Below are 17,649 nucleotides of genomic sequence, written 5' to 3' on the forward strand. Positions count from 1 at the left end.
AAGTTTCAAGAGTGGGGGATGGAGTAAAATATGGAGACAAATTGAAGTGTGATTTATTTTTGCGGAACGGATGTACAGGACTGAGCGGCGGTCATATTTTGTACCACTATGCGGTACATCTAGTTCATCAGTATTCAGTCAGGGCAGATGTCAACTTTCAGCTACCCCCCTCCCCAGTGTTGTGCCTGAACACGTTCATTGAACGAAAGTTCATGAACTCGTTGATATTTTGAGCGAACGTGAACTGAACTTACTGTATTAGGTTACTACTGCCTGATGAACGTTACTGTGAACTCGTTCATTCTGGTGTCCGTGAACGGCACGCTCTTTCAGTTTAACTTCGTTGAATAGGGTGTCAGATTTCTACAGAGCCTTCCACGCGAAAACCCGGCTAAAACACACCGTAAAAAGGTCTTATATGGCAGCATGCAGGTCACCACTTGTCAAACTATGGGCCGCGGTCCGCAATGTGGACAATGGTCTGCAGAGTGAAATTATTCCCGGGCCATCGTCTGATAATTTGCTGCGCAATTGATCAAGGAGCCGCGGACAGAAAAAGAAAACAAACATTTCTGCAATTAGTAGGAAATACTTGTTTGGTGTCATCAAACATAGAGGCATAGAATTAAGTCGTGGTATAGGCGTTGGTAGCAAAGCTAAGCTTCAACCTATTGGAAGGCTATTTAATTATGAAACGACATTTAATAGAACGACGTGGATTGATGCAACTTCCATAAAAAACAGAGCACATACTATTTAAAACACTGTTTGGCATTGCCTGTTTGGCAAGTATTAAAGTCAGCCAAAAGCTATTAATCAGTCTTAGTTATCCAGCTCCAGATCAGTGATTTACGCATGATCTGATCCGCCATTTACCATTCACAAAAGCTGGTATTGTGTTTCCTGAATCCTTACATTCAGGCATTCAAATGAAATTGTAATTAGCATATAAATATTATATCAGTGTATGATGCTTGCATGAGAGAAACATCCCAAAACAACGGCGCCCATATAACTGCTGTTGTTTTGAGAAGTAGGCTATTTCTCATGCAAGCATCATGCAACAATGCAAAAACAATGAAACTATTGTAGGCCTAATTATATTTTACATTTGTAAAGCAGTACTCTGATGTGCATGTTTTCACAAACTTTTGTGAACAATCTTAGTACTTTAAACATTGACTGTTTTGAAGTGCATGTATAGCAATATAGGATAAAAATAATAATAATTGTGATATCATTTTGATAATTTGATGGGGGGTGGGAGGAGGGGGTGGGTTCATGTAGGTGGGCCCTATGACCCCAAAGTATGCCTTGACTGGGCCTCAGGTCAAAGAAGTTTGAGAAAGGCTGATGTAGATGACAAAGCAGCAAGGAGGCATCGTATGATCATTTAAACAAGTTTTATGACAAGGTCGGTGAGGATGGGAAAAATCGTACATTTCTGTGCAAACTTTGCCCGCACTTCAGTCACAGTCATTATTCATTTAATCATTAAATAAAATACAGTACACGTCTTGGTTCAATAGGTTACGTGCAGTCATTTTAATATGTTTTAATAAACATTGAACCATTCCGGCCCTCGGCTTGTAGCAAATTTGTTTTTTTGGCCCTCTAATGTATTTGACTTTTACATCCCTGACCTACACAATCAACATACCATCTTTGGGTCTCCACAGAGCCTAGACACTCTCTGGTCTCCAGCTCCAGGGTTTACGTCAATGCGTCGTGATGTAAATCTTGACGTCAACGTAAATTACTTTGCTAGCCAGCGAGGATGGTGTTGAGGTTGCAGCTGGGGTTTTCTAAAAACTAACACTAACCAATACCTGCTGGATGACTTGTCTGATGATATTTATGAAATAAATGAAGAGTTGTACATAAACTGTAAGTAATCATTTTGTTTAAAACAAAGATGTGTTGCTTGACGATGCCCCTATCGTAATGGTAATGCCAACACTAACGCTAGCCAGCTAGGATAACTATCTAGCTATTTATTGCTATTTTAGCTGTCTATCAGTGGTTAGATTAGCCAGCGGTGCTATGTTGGGGTGTGTTGGTGATTCGTGTTGGTGAGATAGCTCAAAATTAAGGACTGTAACGTTAGAAATATATATACGACATGGAATTAGAAAGTATTATTAGCGTCATAAAGAAGTCACGGGAATAGAACGTTATGATATCAAACCCTAATAGACATTTCTAGAGTAACTTAGTCTTCTCATCTGGACAGTGTCCACACTGTGACTTGCTAGCCAGCTTGCTAGCCAGCGGTAGTTAGGGTTACAAGAGCTTGCTTGTAGTGCTATGAAGGCAGTCAGTTTTTATCCGCGAGAAAGTGATTTGTTTTACACACCCTGCTGCGCTGTCCCTTAAGCTTTGTTATTATGCATGGGCTATTTTATTAGCACTGTGTCGAGTTCTGTCATATGCACTGTAGAAAATAAAGTAAGCTAACGTTAGCTGGGTATCGCAATTATTTGGAGTGAGAAAACAACAGGTCAGGGAAATATTTCGTATGCACAGGTGACTAATGCAAAGGACTAAAATAGAGTAAGCTAGGTTTACCCTAGTAGCTGCTACTAGCAGCATTATTATTTACCGTATGCGTTAAATAGTTAAGGCAATCAAGAACCATAGGGATACACCCACCAGTATTGTTCAGAATAGCTTATCTACTTCATCGGAATGTGGCGACCTAAATAACCTAACACGAGTACCATCCATCGATGGTTTGATTGTGGTTTTCATGACCATGGTATTTTTATTCTATTCTATTGACTTGGTGATTTAAAATGGATTCCCCTTCCTCAACAGATTATAGTGCTGACGCTATTTTTTTTTATTAGCCTAATACGTAGGAATCAATAGTAGATGGTTACAACATGGCTCGCCTAACAGTGCTTTTCTCGATCCATGCAATGCTCAAAAGATTAGGCTCTGACGGTATGTTGAAATATTTAAACGTCAAAAGAACATTTAAGGTTAACGTTTGAATTAACTGATCTTATAATGCCTCTCTTCACCCTCCCATGTAACCTTCCAGAGGCTTCCAGCTCTCAGCCATGTCTCAGGAGAGCCTCTCAGACCTGGCCAATGAGAACACCGGCCCTCTAGTGACCCCTTCCTTAACCCTTGACCTCCTGTCACCGCACAGTGCCCTGCTTCTCGATGCCGAGCTCAGCCAAAAAAACAAAATCAAGGGCTCCTCTTCATCTTCCTCCTCATCCCCTAAGTGCCGTCGGAAATACGCCACCACCACCCCGGCTGACCTCCTCAATGGCATGATGGGCGGTGGGGAACCGCAGGACGACGACGACGACGACGACGATGCCGGTCAGCGGCAGTGGGCTGGGGAGCTGGCGAACAACCATGACAACGGCCATTGCCAGTGGAGTGGGCAGGAGACTGGTCAGCAGCAGCACACTGGTCAGGGCAGTAACACCAAGTGGTTGAAAGAAGGCCAGAACCAGCTCCGCAAGGTGGCTGAGAAGCAGCAGCTGCAGCAGCAGCAGCACCAGCAGCAGCAGGACCCTAACCTCAACCACAGCCCTGACCAGAACCTCAACGTCAGCAGCCTGAACGATAGTGGGAGCAGGAGCCCAGACGAAGGAAACCCAAACCACAACTCGGTGGTCCTCCACGAGGCGAAGAACAACACCTCCAACAAGGCCCTCACGACCCTGTGTCTGGAGGTGGACGACAAGGGGACGGACGACGGGGTGCTCCTCATCGACGACTCCGAGCGCCGCCCACGTGTGGGCAAGGAGCGGGAGAACCACGAAGAGGAGAAGGAGGTGGTGGAGGACGAGGAAGATGAGGAGGTGGATGATGAGGACGAGGAGGAAGATGAGGAAACCATGCCGTCTAGTGGGGGGGAGAAGGACACAGACTCCTCGGAGACGCAGAGCCACAGCGAGGAGAGGAGTGGGGAGGGCGAGAGTGGGAAAAGCTCCGGTCTCCTGTTCCCAGGAAGAAGTGGGGCGCCCAGCGATGAAGACTCCAGCTGCATGTCACTGTCTCAGGGAAGCACAGCTAACAGCACTCCAGACGGGGAGACTGGTAAGATGTGATTGATGCTCAACTGTGGGCTTGTTTAACTGGATCTCACTCATATTAATGAAGTGTCATTGAAGGCAATCACTCTGCAGAAAGACATGGTCTTGTTAGGCTAGAGGAGAGTCATGCCTAGCTTGGCTTTTGGACTGTATGGGGTTTCTTGAAGGGCAAGTAGAGTTTACAGGGCACAATGATCATTCATGCAACTGTAAAACAGTTCAAGGAAAGCGATCCCAAAAGTGTAGTGACTTGCTTTGTGGTAGACATGTTGCTTTTCAGCATCTGTAATTAGGCAGTAACCCTCTCAGACCGAACCTAGCAGCTGGCAGTCAGAATTAGCTGTCTGGTTGGCTAGATGACCGCAGAATGCAGCCTTTTTGTGCCATTTTTGGCTCTATTCTCCACACCAATGTTTTGCAGATAGTTATTCTCATAGCCAAAGGGGTGTTGTACCAGATGGAGTAAATATGCTGAGGCACTCTTTAGATGGTCATTAGTCTCATTTAGAATCAAATACATGCAGATATCACAGCTAGAAACACTCATTTTAGTTACGCTGTGGGTAAACATGTTCCTTGTTTTTCACACAAACTGATCAAATCAGGTCATCTATTGTGTCTATCGCTAATCTATCATCAGCTGTGGTGGCAGAAACCCCAGGGTTTCCTAAATTGCCTATGGGCATACCCACACTGACCACTGCAGAGGTATTTAAAGGTTCATGTTGTGGCTTGCAGGGCTCTCTAGATTTAAGAGCTGTAATTCTATCAGATTCCAACAGCTTCTGATTAGTAGCAACTACATCTCTCCTCTGTTCTCTGTTCTGTTTCCTCTGTGCTCTGCTCTCTTCTCTTCTCTCTCTCTCTCTCTCTCTCCCCCCCTCTGTCTCTTTCCCTCTCCCTCTTTTTCTCGCTCTCCTCCACTCTGCCTTCCCCTGGTCACACTCTCGCCTCTGTGCACTTGTGCTGCTGTACGTTCAGAGTCGTACTGGGACCGCAGCGAGTTTGAGACGGACGTGGACCTGCCGGCAGGTTGGATGCGGGTGCGGGACACCTCGGGCACCTACTACTGGCACATCCCCACGGGCACCACGCAGTGGGAGCCACCCTCGCCCCAGGAGGAGGGCGCCACCCTGGAGAGGCCCTCCAGCACCTCCCCTGCCATCACACCCAGCGAGGAGCCACAGGTAGGCAGACTCGGCCCTTGGGGGTCTCCACACACCTCATGGCTAAGGGTTGGAGGCAGCCAAAGATGCTGTCGTGGGGATTAGCTGGTAGAGCAAGCTGCTAGCAGAATGCCTTTTGAGTCTCCTAAGAGAGGGTTGCAGGCTGTGTTTTACACGGCATGGTAAATATTGACCCATCGTAACTGTACTGTTCTTGACTGGACTGAAAATCTGAACTGTAAATGTGCTCAGTAAACGTAGTCCTAGACTATGAGATGAGGAAAAATCCAAAGTGCTCAGGAATTGCAGAAAAAATTGAAGGTACTCAGGAATTCAGGGTGGAAGAAGGCTATCTGTGCCGCTACGCGTGGGTTGCTGCCCAGTTTATGTTTTTAAATGTGATATAGCCATGTAAAATAAAGGCTTTTCATACTTTTTTGGATACGAAAAGTGCCTTGGATTTCCTAGTCCTAGTCCTACTACTACTACTATAGAGTAAATTAGTCCTTTCATTGGTGACCAGGCAAATCTGATAACATTATGGTTAGCCGACTTTATTGTAGTGAAACGGATCTATGTCTCTAAGGCAAGTAGTGTCTCCTTTTTCATTTGAACTGAAATTGATATTGTTGGTGTCTTGTGAAGTGACAGGAGGTATATTTATAGACATACTCTTACATGGAAAGGTTTGGGTGAAAATCTGCACTGCAGTAAGCTCTCTACACTGAACACAGTTTTGATCTTTTTGGTCAGCTCCAAAAGTAGCCCTCATGGATACAATTGCAAGCCCTTGTGAGTGAAGGGATGGGTAGAGAGTAGTAGGAGTGTTACCTGGGCTGTGCTGGAGGAATGCTTTCTGTTTCTCTAGTCAGCCATGGCTGTTTGCTTGGCATCTTTTTGGTCAGCTCCAAAAGTAGTATAGATGGGATGAGTTGGCTGTTTGCTTGGCCCTGCACTGATGGATGGGATGTGTGTGGGGGTTGGCTGTTTGCTTGGCCCTGCACTGATGGATGGGATGTGTGTGGGGGTTGGCTGTTTGTGTCCGCAGGTCACATGGAGAGGCCCCTCTCGCCACAACAGGTTCAACGACGAGGACCTGTGGAAGGTAGGTGACCGTCTGGTGCCACTGCGATATGGTGTGTTGCATGTCAAAATCCTACACACACACACACACACACACACACACACACACACACACACACACACACACAGAGAGTTGTAGTTAAGTAGAGTTTGTTTGTAACATGGTTGTCTCTGTTTTGCTTCCCATGGAGAGAGAAGTAGCGTTACATTTGTGGGTGTTAACAGCAGTGGGGTTTGTTGCAGTGCTGAACCTGTCAGTCTGTCGCCTGGTGCTCCACTCTCACTCTGCTGTAATGATGTGCTTCACAGGATGACGTGACGTCTGATCAAAGTCTCAAGGAGTTTGAGGGGGCAACTCTGCGCTATGCCTCCATCAACCTGAGGTAAGTTTTCATGATTGACGTGCAAAACAAAAATCTGGAAGGGCCAACGGTAGGGCGATGCTATAATGTAGAAGACGGAATGCAGCTGCCATCAGATGGCTGTGACCTTAATTGGGATTTCCAGAGGCGGCTGGGGTGGGTGTGTGTGTTTGAAGTTGTGTCTTCAAGCTCTTTTTGTTTCTTTGTACCACTGTACTACTTCTAGTTGCACCCAGTCTGACGCTGATCAGAAGCTTGATGGCTATAACACAGACTCCGAGTCTAAGGTATGGCTATGGTGGATCAAAATTCACATCTCCAGTTACATATTGATCAAGATATGTGATAAGATATGACTATTTTTTTATTTTGGTTTACATGTGTTTGTGTCTTTCTCTGCGCCTTTCTTGATCTTTCCCAACTCGGTCTCCTTGCTTTTTTCACTTTTGTTCTCTCGCTTTCATTTCTTTTTCTTTCTTTCACTCACTCTCTCCCTTTCTCCTTGTTTACTCAATCTGTCAATGCATCCACCCATTTCCCACGTTCCCTCTCCCTCTGTCTCTCCATCCTTCTCTCGTTTCTCTCTTTTCCTTCTTTCTTCTCTTGCCTCACTGTACCCCCCCGCAGTGTTTTGCGGTGCGTTCTCTGGGCTGGGTGGAGATCTCGGAGGAGGAGATGGCTCCTGGCAAGAGCAGTGTGGCCGTCAATAACTGCATCAGACAGCTGTCCTACCACAAACACAACCTGCACGACACAGCAGGCATCTGGGGAGAGGTGTGTGTGCTTGTCTGTCTATCTTTCTCTCTCTCTGTCTGTCTGTCTGTCTCTGTCTGTCTACATAACATGAAGTATTGAAACAGACAGCATAGTTATTTAAGCTGAAGTTTATTGACATTGCAAAGGCTAATAGAATATGCTGCAACTAGCCCACATTGATGTCCCTACCCCAGTGGAAAATAGTCACGTCTTTCCCGGTGATGACAACAAATGAATCAGCATTTTGTACAACCCCAAATTAGAACGTAAGAACGTGTAAACACAACGTCCCAACTTTTTCTGATTTTGGGTTGTATTTAAATGATTATTTCTGGTAGATTACCATGAAATTGACTTTAGGGTATCAGCCTATTTATTACATGAACATAGAGTAATGCAAATATTCATCCTATTCAGGCTACTGAAGTGTATTTACTGATAAGATCAGTGCATCAGGAAGCACTCATCCTCACTCATGTTTTCATCCATATTCTCATCTGCCCAGAGGGCATTTCTCACATCATGACAATGTCAGTTCCAAAATACCCATACCCCCCCCGCCCCCCCCGGTTCCATTTCGTAGAAGCGAGCAAAGGAAGAGGTAGTTTCCAAAAAGGTTCTAGGAACTGCAAAAAAATCCCTCCAGTACTTTGTATCTGTCTGTGCGTAGTTGTCTGCCTGTCTGTGTCTGTCTGTCTGTCTGTCTGTGTGTGTGTGTGTGTGTGTGTGTGCGCATGTGTGCATTACCGAAGAATTTTTTTTTAAGACATGAAATTTTCTTGCATGTTTGGAATTAGAGGATCGAAATACAAAAGGTACACGTGCCTGTCCTTGTATGGAGTATTTCAAGCATGTATGGACAAGTCTTAAAGCAACATAAAGTAGCAATTTCACCTTAAAATAACAGCTTTAAAATAATTTTGATTGTATGATTGAAAATGATGTCTCCGTCATTGCCCCTGCGTGTTCGGAATGCCTGGTATTATGCTACGTAACTTTGGCATCACCTTTCAGTGTGGGCACCCCTTTAACAAGATTTTTAATTGGGAAGGATAGTCCAGTAAACTTTAATGGAACTCCGGGTTGGTATATATTAGAATGTGATGCTTTGTATAAAATGTACTAAAAAAAAAAAACAACCTCAAACTGTATATGTAAAAGTATATGTTTTTCGTATATGAAGAGAGAATTGAGGCGGTTCGAGAATCTTTGGAATACCTATTCATGGTGTGTACTGACATGGAGAGATTTATATAAAAATGTCTACTCAGTATGTTGAAAAGCGACCATTAGAGATCAACAGTGGGATATATCCATTTCCGGGGCTGTAATACGTTGCAGTGGCCTGACTCTGTGGCTGATTGTGGTCTTGTCGCCCCCCCTGGTGTGTGACCAGGGTAAGGACATGCTGCTGGTGCTGGAGAATGAGACTTTGAAGCTGATCGACCCCCTCAGCCAAACGCTGCTTCACTCCCAGCCCATCATCAGCATCCGTGTGTGGGGGGTGGGTCGTGACAACGGCAGGTAGGTGTGGTGGAGGTGTACACACACAAACACACACACTTACAAACTCACTGGAGTCGAAACCAGGATGGTGTTGTTGGTGTCCAATCCAAATGAACCCTTCTTCCTATTTTGTATCAGCCAGATACACCTCTAACCCAAGCCCTTAGTACAGGTTAATATCAATGGTATAGTTATTCTATTGATTTGTGCTGTGTGTTATTATGTTTTCAGTTTGATTTGACTTTTGCTGATCCAGCAAAAGCTATGCCTAACCTATGCCTGTGCTTATTTCTGGCTGTGCTCCTGCTAAGTTGTGTCCCCCCGCCTTTACCCCTCTCCCCTTTCTCCCACTTCGGTTGGGTGTTGAACTGCTCTTTTGATTTCTTTATTCTGCTGCATCTTTGGACGCAGGGAGAGGTAGTGTATCACTGTGCTCCACTGATTGTTGTTGTCATGGCTACGCTGACATAGATCCCCCCCCCCCACCTCGCATCCCTGCATCCACCCTTCCTAGCTTTCCGGAACGTTCATGTGCTAGAATACTAGATGGCAAAAACAATTATTTTTTTCCCTTTCAGTCAGTGCATGTGAGCCATAGGTGTTTAAACAAGGTCTTGCATATATCTTGTATCGTGTATGTTTACAAAAATGCCAAATTTGTATCCTAATTGTCTGCCTTTGTTTAGACGTTGCTTTCCTTCATGGAATCCCATTGCTTTCTCTCTGTTTAAACTTACTCTAGTCTCTAGTGTTCTAATTGATTGTAGAGCTTTCCATTCAAATGACACAAACAAAGGCTGTTACACACCATGGACATGACAAAAAGACATTTGTACTACAAAAACAGTGAGCTGTTCAATTATTCTGATTGAGATACACATATAAAGTGTAGCGGATGAGTCATGCTTGAAGCAGTGCAACCCATGTTGCCATTTTCTAGGCGGCGCATTCATACTTGCTTGTTTGCGTTAAATTGTTTCCAGTAATTCACTCCTGTGTGTGACAGCCTTTGGTCTGATCTCATCGTACTCAGATTTTGACGTGCCTTTGGATGTTAAGACCACACCCTTCACTAGGACTGGATGCTGTCTTTCTTCCATTGTTTGGGGTGCTCCTTAACATCCATAGGATTGGTGGGAGTTAATCATATAGTGTTCAGCTCTCGCTCTTTAGCAAAATTCCAGTTGGTAACACTTCCAGTGAATGCCTTCTCTTAAGTCATTTACAAGCACATTTATAACTCAATATAAAGGGATGGTGTTCATATTGGATTGCACAGGCTCTTTACAAGAGAACATTACACTGGTCATGACCAGTCATTGTAAGGCTCAATGAAGCGGATGACCCATCATGCTTTGCAACTGTGCTTGAAATGCATGAAAAACGGTATTCATGGCAAGTGGTATCATACAGTTTGTTACCATGGTTGTCCATCCGTAGATCTCAGTGTAGAACTGTTACTGTGTGTGTGTGTGTGTGATCTCAGTGTAGAACTGTTACTGTGTGTGTGTGTGTCACAGATGTGTGGGTCCACTCTCAAGCAACCCAATTCTGGCCAATGCTTCAATTTATTCTGAATACTACTTGAACCGCTAATATTAAACATGGGGAAATTATGCCCAACCTGCTACCCGATTCACAGTTTCTCCTACAATAGTCCATTTTAATTATCAGTAAATCCTGTTTAAATCCAGTGTCAACACTGTTGTTAATTAGGCCCAAAATGGCCGCCATCTTCGTCTACAACAGTCTTGTACACACAGCTTTTCCCGTACTGTCTCCATATCCACTTAGACAATTGTCAGTGGAAAGAAAGCCTGTGCTGCGGCTTTTCTTGGTTGGACTCATTCAGCTGATGATGTTTTAGGGAATTCTTACTACTGAAATATTGATATCGGGCTTTAGGCAATATTTGACCAATCTGATTCAATTCATTTAAACTGACCAGCCTGCAAATGACCGAATATTATTAGACATTTTAGTTGGACTTGTAACCGCGGGTATCCATGTACTCACTTATTTTGGTTTAGCCCATGCATCACTGGTGTGAATGTCTTCTGTGTGAGTGTGTGCGTGTGTCCATATTTATACTTTGCCACACGCATTCTGGTTTGTGTATTTGTGTGGGAGTATGTGTTCAGCTGAATTCTCTGTGGTGGCAGGGACTTTGCATACGTGGCGCGGGACAAGTTGACCCACGTTCTGAAGTGTCACGTGTTCAGATGCGACACCCCTGCCAAGAACATCGCCACCAGCATGCACGACATCTGCTCCAAGGTATGACCGTACACACACACACACACACACACACACACACACACAAATAAAAACTGCAAATGTGAGGACAGAATGTCTCTAATGTCTTGCATGTCCTGTTTTGCAGATCATGGCGCAGAGGAAGTCTTCCAAGACCTCCGTGAGCAAGCTGAATATCGACCCTTCCAAGCTACTGGACATGCCCTTTCAGGGTAACTCCGTCAGGGCATCCTAAACGTGCTGTTTTCTCCACTATACTTCCAAGTAGACAGGGTCCTAGTGTGCCTGCCTGCACCACTGCATAATCAGATCTGCACTGTAATAGAACCACAGCACTAGCATCTAGTCGTACTTTTCCATTTAATTTGGCATCTATAGCGTAATGGGTCTTTGCTAGCAGTGACTTCTGAGCTATTACTTATGCGCATTCTGTTAGTTGCCGGTTCTTGGTCTCTGACTGCCATGGCCATGGCTCTCCACTGCCCCTTGTGTCTAAGGGTTGCTGTTGCTTCATCCCTTTCTTTTTTTATTCCTCCAGAATTTCCTGTACCAAAGAACGAACTGGTGCAGCGTTTCCAGGTTCATTACCTCGGGAACGTGCCAGTGGCCAAACCTGTAGGTAAGGGACGCCTTGGTAAGGAATGCTTCTACTTTTCTCTTCTTTAACCCAGTTACTGCAGGTGTGTGTGTGTGTGTGTGTGTGGGGGTGTGTGTGTGTGTGTGTGTGTATGTGGAGGTGGGTTTGTACGTGTGTTTATGTGTACTAACCAGGGTTTAATCTGTAATGTAGTATAGACATGGGTTCATTTTCTATTCTGATTTTTCCTGGATTTTCAATAATCAATAATATGATCAACTCATCGGATGTGCAATTCAACCTTTCCTCTCTTTCCACTTTTTAAGATACATTGACTGCCTCACTGAAATGCATGCTGTGTGTGTGTGTGTGTGTAAAACTGATGTTTCCGTTGTTCATAAGTCATAAGTGTTTCATATAGATTTTTCTGTGTTTGTTTGCCTTTTTCAGGAGTGGACATCATTAACGTTGCCCTGGAAACGGCTCTGAACACCAAAGAGAAAGATGACTGGATACCGGTGACTGTGAATGTCGCCTCAGCGACACTTACTATACTCCATGCAGAGGTGAGGACACGACACACACACACACATTACATTACATTACATTAATGATCACCTATGAAAAAAGCCACACATCTGAGCCAGAAATTTCCACATTCATCACCACCACACATCTCCTTTAAACTCTATGGCTTGGGACACTATTCTTCCATCTTTTTAAATCATCTCTCTCTCTCTCTCTCTCTCTCTCTCTCTCTCTGCATCCCTCTCTTCCTCAGACGGAGGAGGTTGTGTGTGAGTGCCGCGTGCGTTTCCTCTCCTTCATGGGCGTGGGGAAGGACGTGCACACGTTCGCCTTCATCAACGCTGAAGCTCCTGGCCACTTCATCTGCCACATGTTCTGGTGCGAGCCAAACGCTGCCAGTCTGAGCGAGGCCGTGCAGGCGGCTTGCATGGTGAGCCGCAACCTCACACAGCCTCCATCGCCCCCCGGTGGGATGGAATGGTCACAACAAACACTGATCTTGGAGAAAGATTTTTTTTATTATAGAAAAGCTTTATTTGAAGATAATAAGAACTACAAACAACAACAAATGAATAACAATTAAAAAAAATAATATTAACAACATAATAATGACTGATTATAACCATATTGATGATGATGTGGTGGTGATACTAGCATAGTCATTATGAGGCTTGAATAAGAGGTCCTTTACAAAAGGAGATGCACAAAAGGTTGCCAGGCAACTGTTGAATTTGAGCTCATTGTGGAAGTTCCTCCAAGCAGCTGCCACTTGAGATGGGATCACAAGGTTGGAGCAGCCACTCAATCAGTCACTAATCAGCCTGTGGAGCCTGGCCTGATGGCAGTCACTTCATTTGAGTGCTCAGTTACATTTAGCAGCACAAAGACTAATCAAGTTTAGCTCTTCTCCTCAAGTTGCCCTTAACGGAAAATCACTTCTACAGACCGCGCTAGCACACACTAAGGAAGGCAGTGATTTTTGAAGTAAATCTATCAACAACTCTGTAGTTAAGAGTTTGATTTGATCCAGTTGTTTCACTCACTTCGTCATCAGGCAATGCCTTTTTGCTAAGAAATAGCCACAGGTTCTGACATGGCAGTAAACCAAAACCTACCATTACTACACATAATAATCTTAACCCTAACCCTAGATATTTTGATTTTGATGTTTAATAACGTTTTTCTTAACGCCTGTGCGTGCACTGTTTGTCCCTCTGCAGCTGCGATACCAGAAGTGTCTGGACGCGCGGCCCCCCAGCAGCGGCTCGTGCCTGCCGGGCCCCCCTGCGGACTCTGTGGCCAGGCGTGTGGGCTCCAGCGTCAGGAAGGGCGTGCAGAGCCTGCTGGGCAGCTTCAGGCGCTCCGGCTCCCAGACGCCCTAGGGCTCTAACCTGTCCCGCCCAGTGCCCTCTCTCTCTCCTCATGTCCTCTCTCTCACCCCCTCACATACACAGGACTCTCTCTCTCTCTTACACACTGTCTGGAACAACACTCCCTACCCCTTTGTCTGGTCAGTGTCTAAACCTCTCGTCTACCCCCCCACACACACACACACACACAGTTAATGAATGGAACTGGAACGGTGCCGGTGGAAATTTGCCTCGCTGGCTGTCCTAGCCATGTTGTGTAAGAAGGGTTCACAAGTGTGCTGATCATAAGAGTTAATGATCTTAGAAAGTTATTTATATGATATCAGAAATGATCACGAATTGGTCATGATTTGTGCAATTTAGCAATGAAATAACGTAAGGAGGCAAAGGAACACTAGACTGAAAACAAAACAAACAAAACAACTGTATCAATGTTAACAAGTAGAGAACAGATCCGTATTACGAACAGAGAAGCATCGAGTCATTGTAGGAACACTGCAGTGATCGAGAATTATGTAAATGCAAGTTAAATGCAAACTAAATACCTAAATGTCTATGTCCTATGACGTGTGTTCGACTAATTGTATACTATGTATAGCTGCCATGCGTTTCGTCACCACACTAAAAAGAGTCGGTTGATTATTTTAAACATAATGCTGGTTCAGGCCTTGTCGATGTAAACCTTCATTTGAAGAGTAGTATGTTTGATCATACTTTTTTTTGGTATGCTGGCCAGGTGTGCTTGGGAAGGCTCGTTGAAGGTCATAGTGTCTCTAGAGACATTTTTGTTCCTTTGGAGTGCTATTCCACAGAGATGAGTGTAGTGTCGCTTTCTGCTCCATTCTAGGTTGTGGTTCTGGGATGTCCTCGCTGTCCCAGCAAACCGTTCTGGCAGTAAAGCGCACAGAAAAAAAAAAAAAAAAAACAACAACCCCAAAACAGATCTTTGGAGGACGGGCAAGTCTAGTTGTCATGCCTTTTTCCCAACCTTCTTTGTGTGTCAGTGCGTGTATCTTTCCATGTACTGCAGACTCTCTCTGCAGGGTGATTGAATAAGTCACAGCGGTTTGTAAAGCCTATTTGTCATCCTGCTGGTTGTACAAACCTATTATACGGACACCGATGTCCTCTGAGGACCACAGATGTCCTCTTTAAGATCATATTACCTTTCATCTGGATGTAATAATTCTAAAAAGACCTCTCGCTACTCTGAAAGTCCGTTTTGGTTTTTAGTTTAACATATATGATTGTAAGGCTGCTGATTGTGGCATGACCGACCCGTTCTTTTTTTTTTCTTTTTTTTTATCACAAGCTGTAATCAATAATATATCACGTCTTCCTAAATGCGTAGATTGAGTAGGTAGTAATGCATTTCACACACGCACCCATATGGGCATTGGTCTTTATTTGAAGTTATTTCGTAATATAATTGAGTATTTTTGTAATAATTTTGTAAGCTGGCTGCTCTTATCAGAATGCACTACAGTCTATTTAAACTTTAATAAGATGATCGTGTGTTGAACTTTGGCTTTGCTGTCCGACCACCTGCTGTGTCACCACTATGTGGTTCTTAGTGAAGGAGAGCTGTGCTTCCTCATGCAGTCAAAGTAAATCTGAGAATGAGCCTCTGATCGCCCCCTACTGTTTGCCTGCCACAACTGCACTTTTCCATCAGTGGAATCTAAAATCTGACATTGTATGTAACACAGGCTCTAGAAGGAAAATAGTATAGAGGACCGAGATTTATTAGGTCAAGTTTCACTCATGTTAACTCAATGAGGAACTCATTGCCATTCAAATTGATGTTTGAAAACCTACAAAGACGTCAAAACTGCCATTATGTTTGTGATAAGCTCCTAGGTTGTACTTCCATTGCAATCAGCACCAATAGTTTGCTCGGGCTAATGTAAAGCCATCCCTTGCTCGTGTGAGTAGGTTCCTGAATACTAAGGCAGTGTGGCTGTGGTGTTGATATGTAGGAAGGGGCTGCAAAGGAGTTGTTCACATTTTCGTTTGTCGTTCTGATTTTATTTAGGCTTGATGAGTTTATCACTGCCTTGGTTTTTTATATGTCCGATCTTAATGTCTAATGTTTTTAACGTTAATATTTCTGGTTGATTTTTAAGTAATACCTATGCCATATCATTCAAGCTGATGAGATTTATGACTGGTTGTTTCTTTAAGTGTTTTTAGAGCTTTTAACATAGTTACTGTTTTCTACTTATGTTTTTTGTTGATGTGACACTATCCATTTGGTTAAGCTGTTTTGTTTTTCGTTAAATATTCATCTTCTGTGTTTTATTCATTACTGAAGCCGAATTATGCTTTGTGTGTACGCACGCACTGTTTTGTCATAACATTTCCTTCACACTACACCTACACCACACGTTATTTATGTTCATCTTTTTTGTTTTCGTTACTGAATCTCAAAACAGATTTACACTCTCCTTTTTTCTCATTGTAGATGGCATGATGTTATGAGCGGTGAAAAGGGATCTTATCTTATTTCCTCATATCTGTTCTCAGAGGAAATAATGCATAGGCTCAAATGGAATGTCTTTTTGGATAGGTCAAATGTGAGAAGGAGGTCTTGACCAGGCAAATGAATAGGTGTTCCACATCTCTCTCCATCAATGTATTTGATGTTTGGGGACTGATTTCCCCTTCCTCTGTTGTAGAAGAGAACACCAGGAACTCATCTTAACACTATAATTGCTGTTACTCTTGGCCCATCTCTGTTTCACTGACAACTCTCAGTGAAAGTCAGTTCCACTTGCACAGGCCTTGTGAATAACAGTGTGTCATCATGGTTATGCTTACATGGCACCTTCAGTATGATTTAGCCTAAAAAGATAGTGATTTATCCAATCAATGACACACTTTAAACATATCTGCCTCTCGGAAATCAGTTTTGTCCGTAATATGCCAAGCTAATGACGAGTTACCTGTGTGTAGTCCATGCGGATGTACTTTACTGGTCAGCATGACTGCTTTTAGTTTCACCTCGTACGCAATCCATGGAAGATTTTTTTTTTTTTTTTAAAGGCTTGTGCAACATTTCCTTTTAAAATGTAAACCAGATGTGATGTATATACATGTATATTAATATAATGTATCACTGAACAAAATAAAATACACAACGTGGTGCACACAGTGTTTTCAAATGAATTGTGAAGCTGAGTGAAATGCTACAGCCTATATCCTGAACCTTAGAACAGTAATTTAAAAGCAATCACACTTCCGTAATTGAGCATGGGTAACACCCAGTTACTGCATAATTAACACATCATTAATTAGCCTAAGTAAATTGACTCAAGCCTGGGCTCTAACTTTCTTCTGGGAGATTCAAATTGTGAAGTTTATCTTGCATGAAATCTATTCAATATCAAACTCAAATCCTGTCTTGCTGCTATGATTATGTAATAGAGAGATCACATCCGCTACATGCCGGCGGCATTTCATTTCTGACTTAGGGCTATATGGTTATCACTACAAGACTTTCAGTATTTGTAATGCATGTTGCCTTGAAACATTTCCTCTGGTAAGTTCCTGCAGTGCCTCATGTTGCCTAACAAACACAATCAGGCCTCACTGTTGAATATGTATCAGGGTAAATCAATGCAGCCAAACCAAACAGCCATTAACATTCAGAGCCGCGTGCGGGGATGCTGGAGTAAATATAATGGCATGTAAATATGCCGCATTCTAGTTGACATAGACAGAAGATTACACTCTTCCCGTTTCTTCGCCGTCCTATGTGTGTGGAAAGCTTACCGTAATCGCCTCTGGATTCTCCGTCCCTTTTGTCCCTCAGTGTGTGTGTGTGACCAGACAGAGATCTTGGCCTTGCTGTGGCAAATCCCCATGTTTTTCCTTTTTTCCATTTTGGCTGGCTTGTTCTGCGGTGCAGTGGCGGAATGAGGCTGTAAAGGGCACCCAGCCATGCCTGCTGCGTTGTACTGGTGGCCTCCCCAGCGTGCCCGTTAG

At 43.8% G+C, this 17,649-nt stretch overlaps 1 protein-coding gene across 4 annotated transcripts; it reads left to right on the forward strand.

The window, feature by feature from the left end:
- Window positions 1–1,738: 1,738 nt before the first annotated feature.
- Window positions 1,739–16,811, forward strand: apbb1 (amyloid beta (A4) precursor protein-binding, family B, member 1 (Fe65)). Of its 4 annotated transcripts, none has more exons than XM_048235815.1 (15): window positions 1,739–1,887; window positions 3,047–4,062; window positions 5,040–5,245; window positions 6,273–6,329; window positions 6,617–6,690; window positions 6,896–6,956; window positions 7,297–7,443; window positions 8,822–8,949; window positions 9,343–9,348; window positions 11,094–11,208; window positions 11,315–11,399; window positions 11,726–11,821; window positions 12,215–12,330; window positions 12,546–12,722; window positions 13,513–16,811. In XM_048235815.1, exons 2-15 carry the CDS (start codon window positions 3,066–3,068, stop codon window positions 13,672–13,674), a joined length of 2,427 nt encoding a protein of 808 aa, XP_048091772.1. In that variant the 5' UTR covers window positions 1,739–1,887; window positions 3,047–3,065; the 3' UTR covers window positions 13,675–16,811. The 4 variants fall into 4 exon arrangements, with proteins under 4 accessions (XP_048091772.1, XP_048091786.1, XP_048091780.1 ...); XM_048235829.1 differs by having other exon boundaries at window positions 11,726–11,806; XM_048235823.1 differs by lacking the exon at window positions 9,343–9,348.
- The last annotated feature ends 838 nt before the right edge of the window (window positions 16,812–17,649 follow it).

This window comes from Alosa alosa, chromosome 2 (assembly GCF_017589495.1).
Source record: "Alosa alosa isolate M-15738 ecotype Scorff River chromosome 2, AALO_Geno_1.1, whole genome shotgun sequence".
NCBI classification, from domain to species: domain Eukaryota; kingdom Metazoa; phylum Chordata; class Actinopteri; order Clupeiformes; family Clupeidae; genus Alosa; species Alosa alosa.

Coding starts and splice junctions, on each gene's coding strand:
- apbb1 (XM_048235815.1), top strand. CDS start 3,066: ATGTCTCAGGAGAGCCTCTCAGACCTGGCCAATGAGAACACCGGCCCT. Junction 4,063..5,039: donor CACTCCAGACGGGGAGACTG/GTAAGATGTGAT, acceptor CTGTACGTTCAG/AGTCGTACTGGGACCGCAGC. Junction 12,723..13,512: donor CCGTGCAGGCGGCTTGCATG/GTGAGCCGCAAC, acceptor GTCCCTCTGCAG/CTGCGATACCAGAAGTGTCT.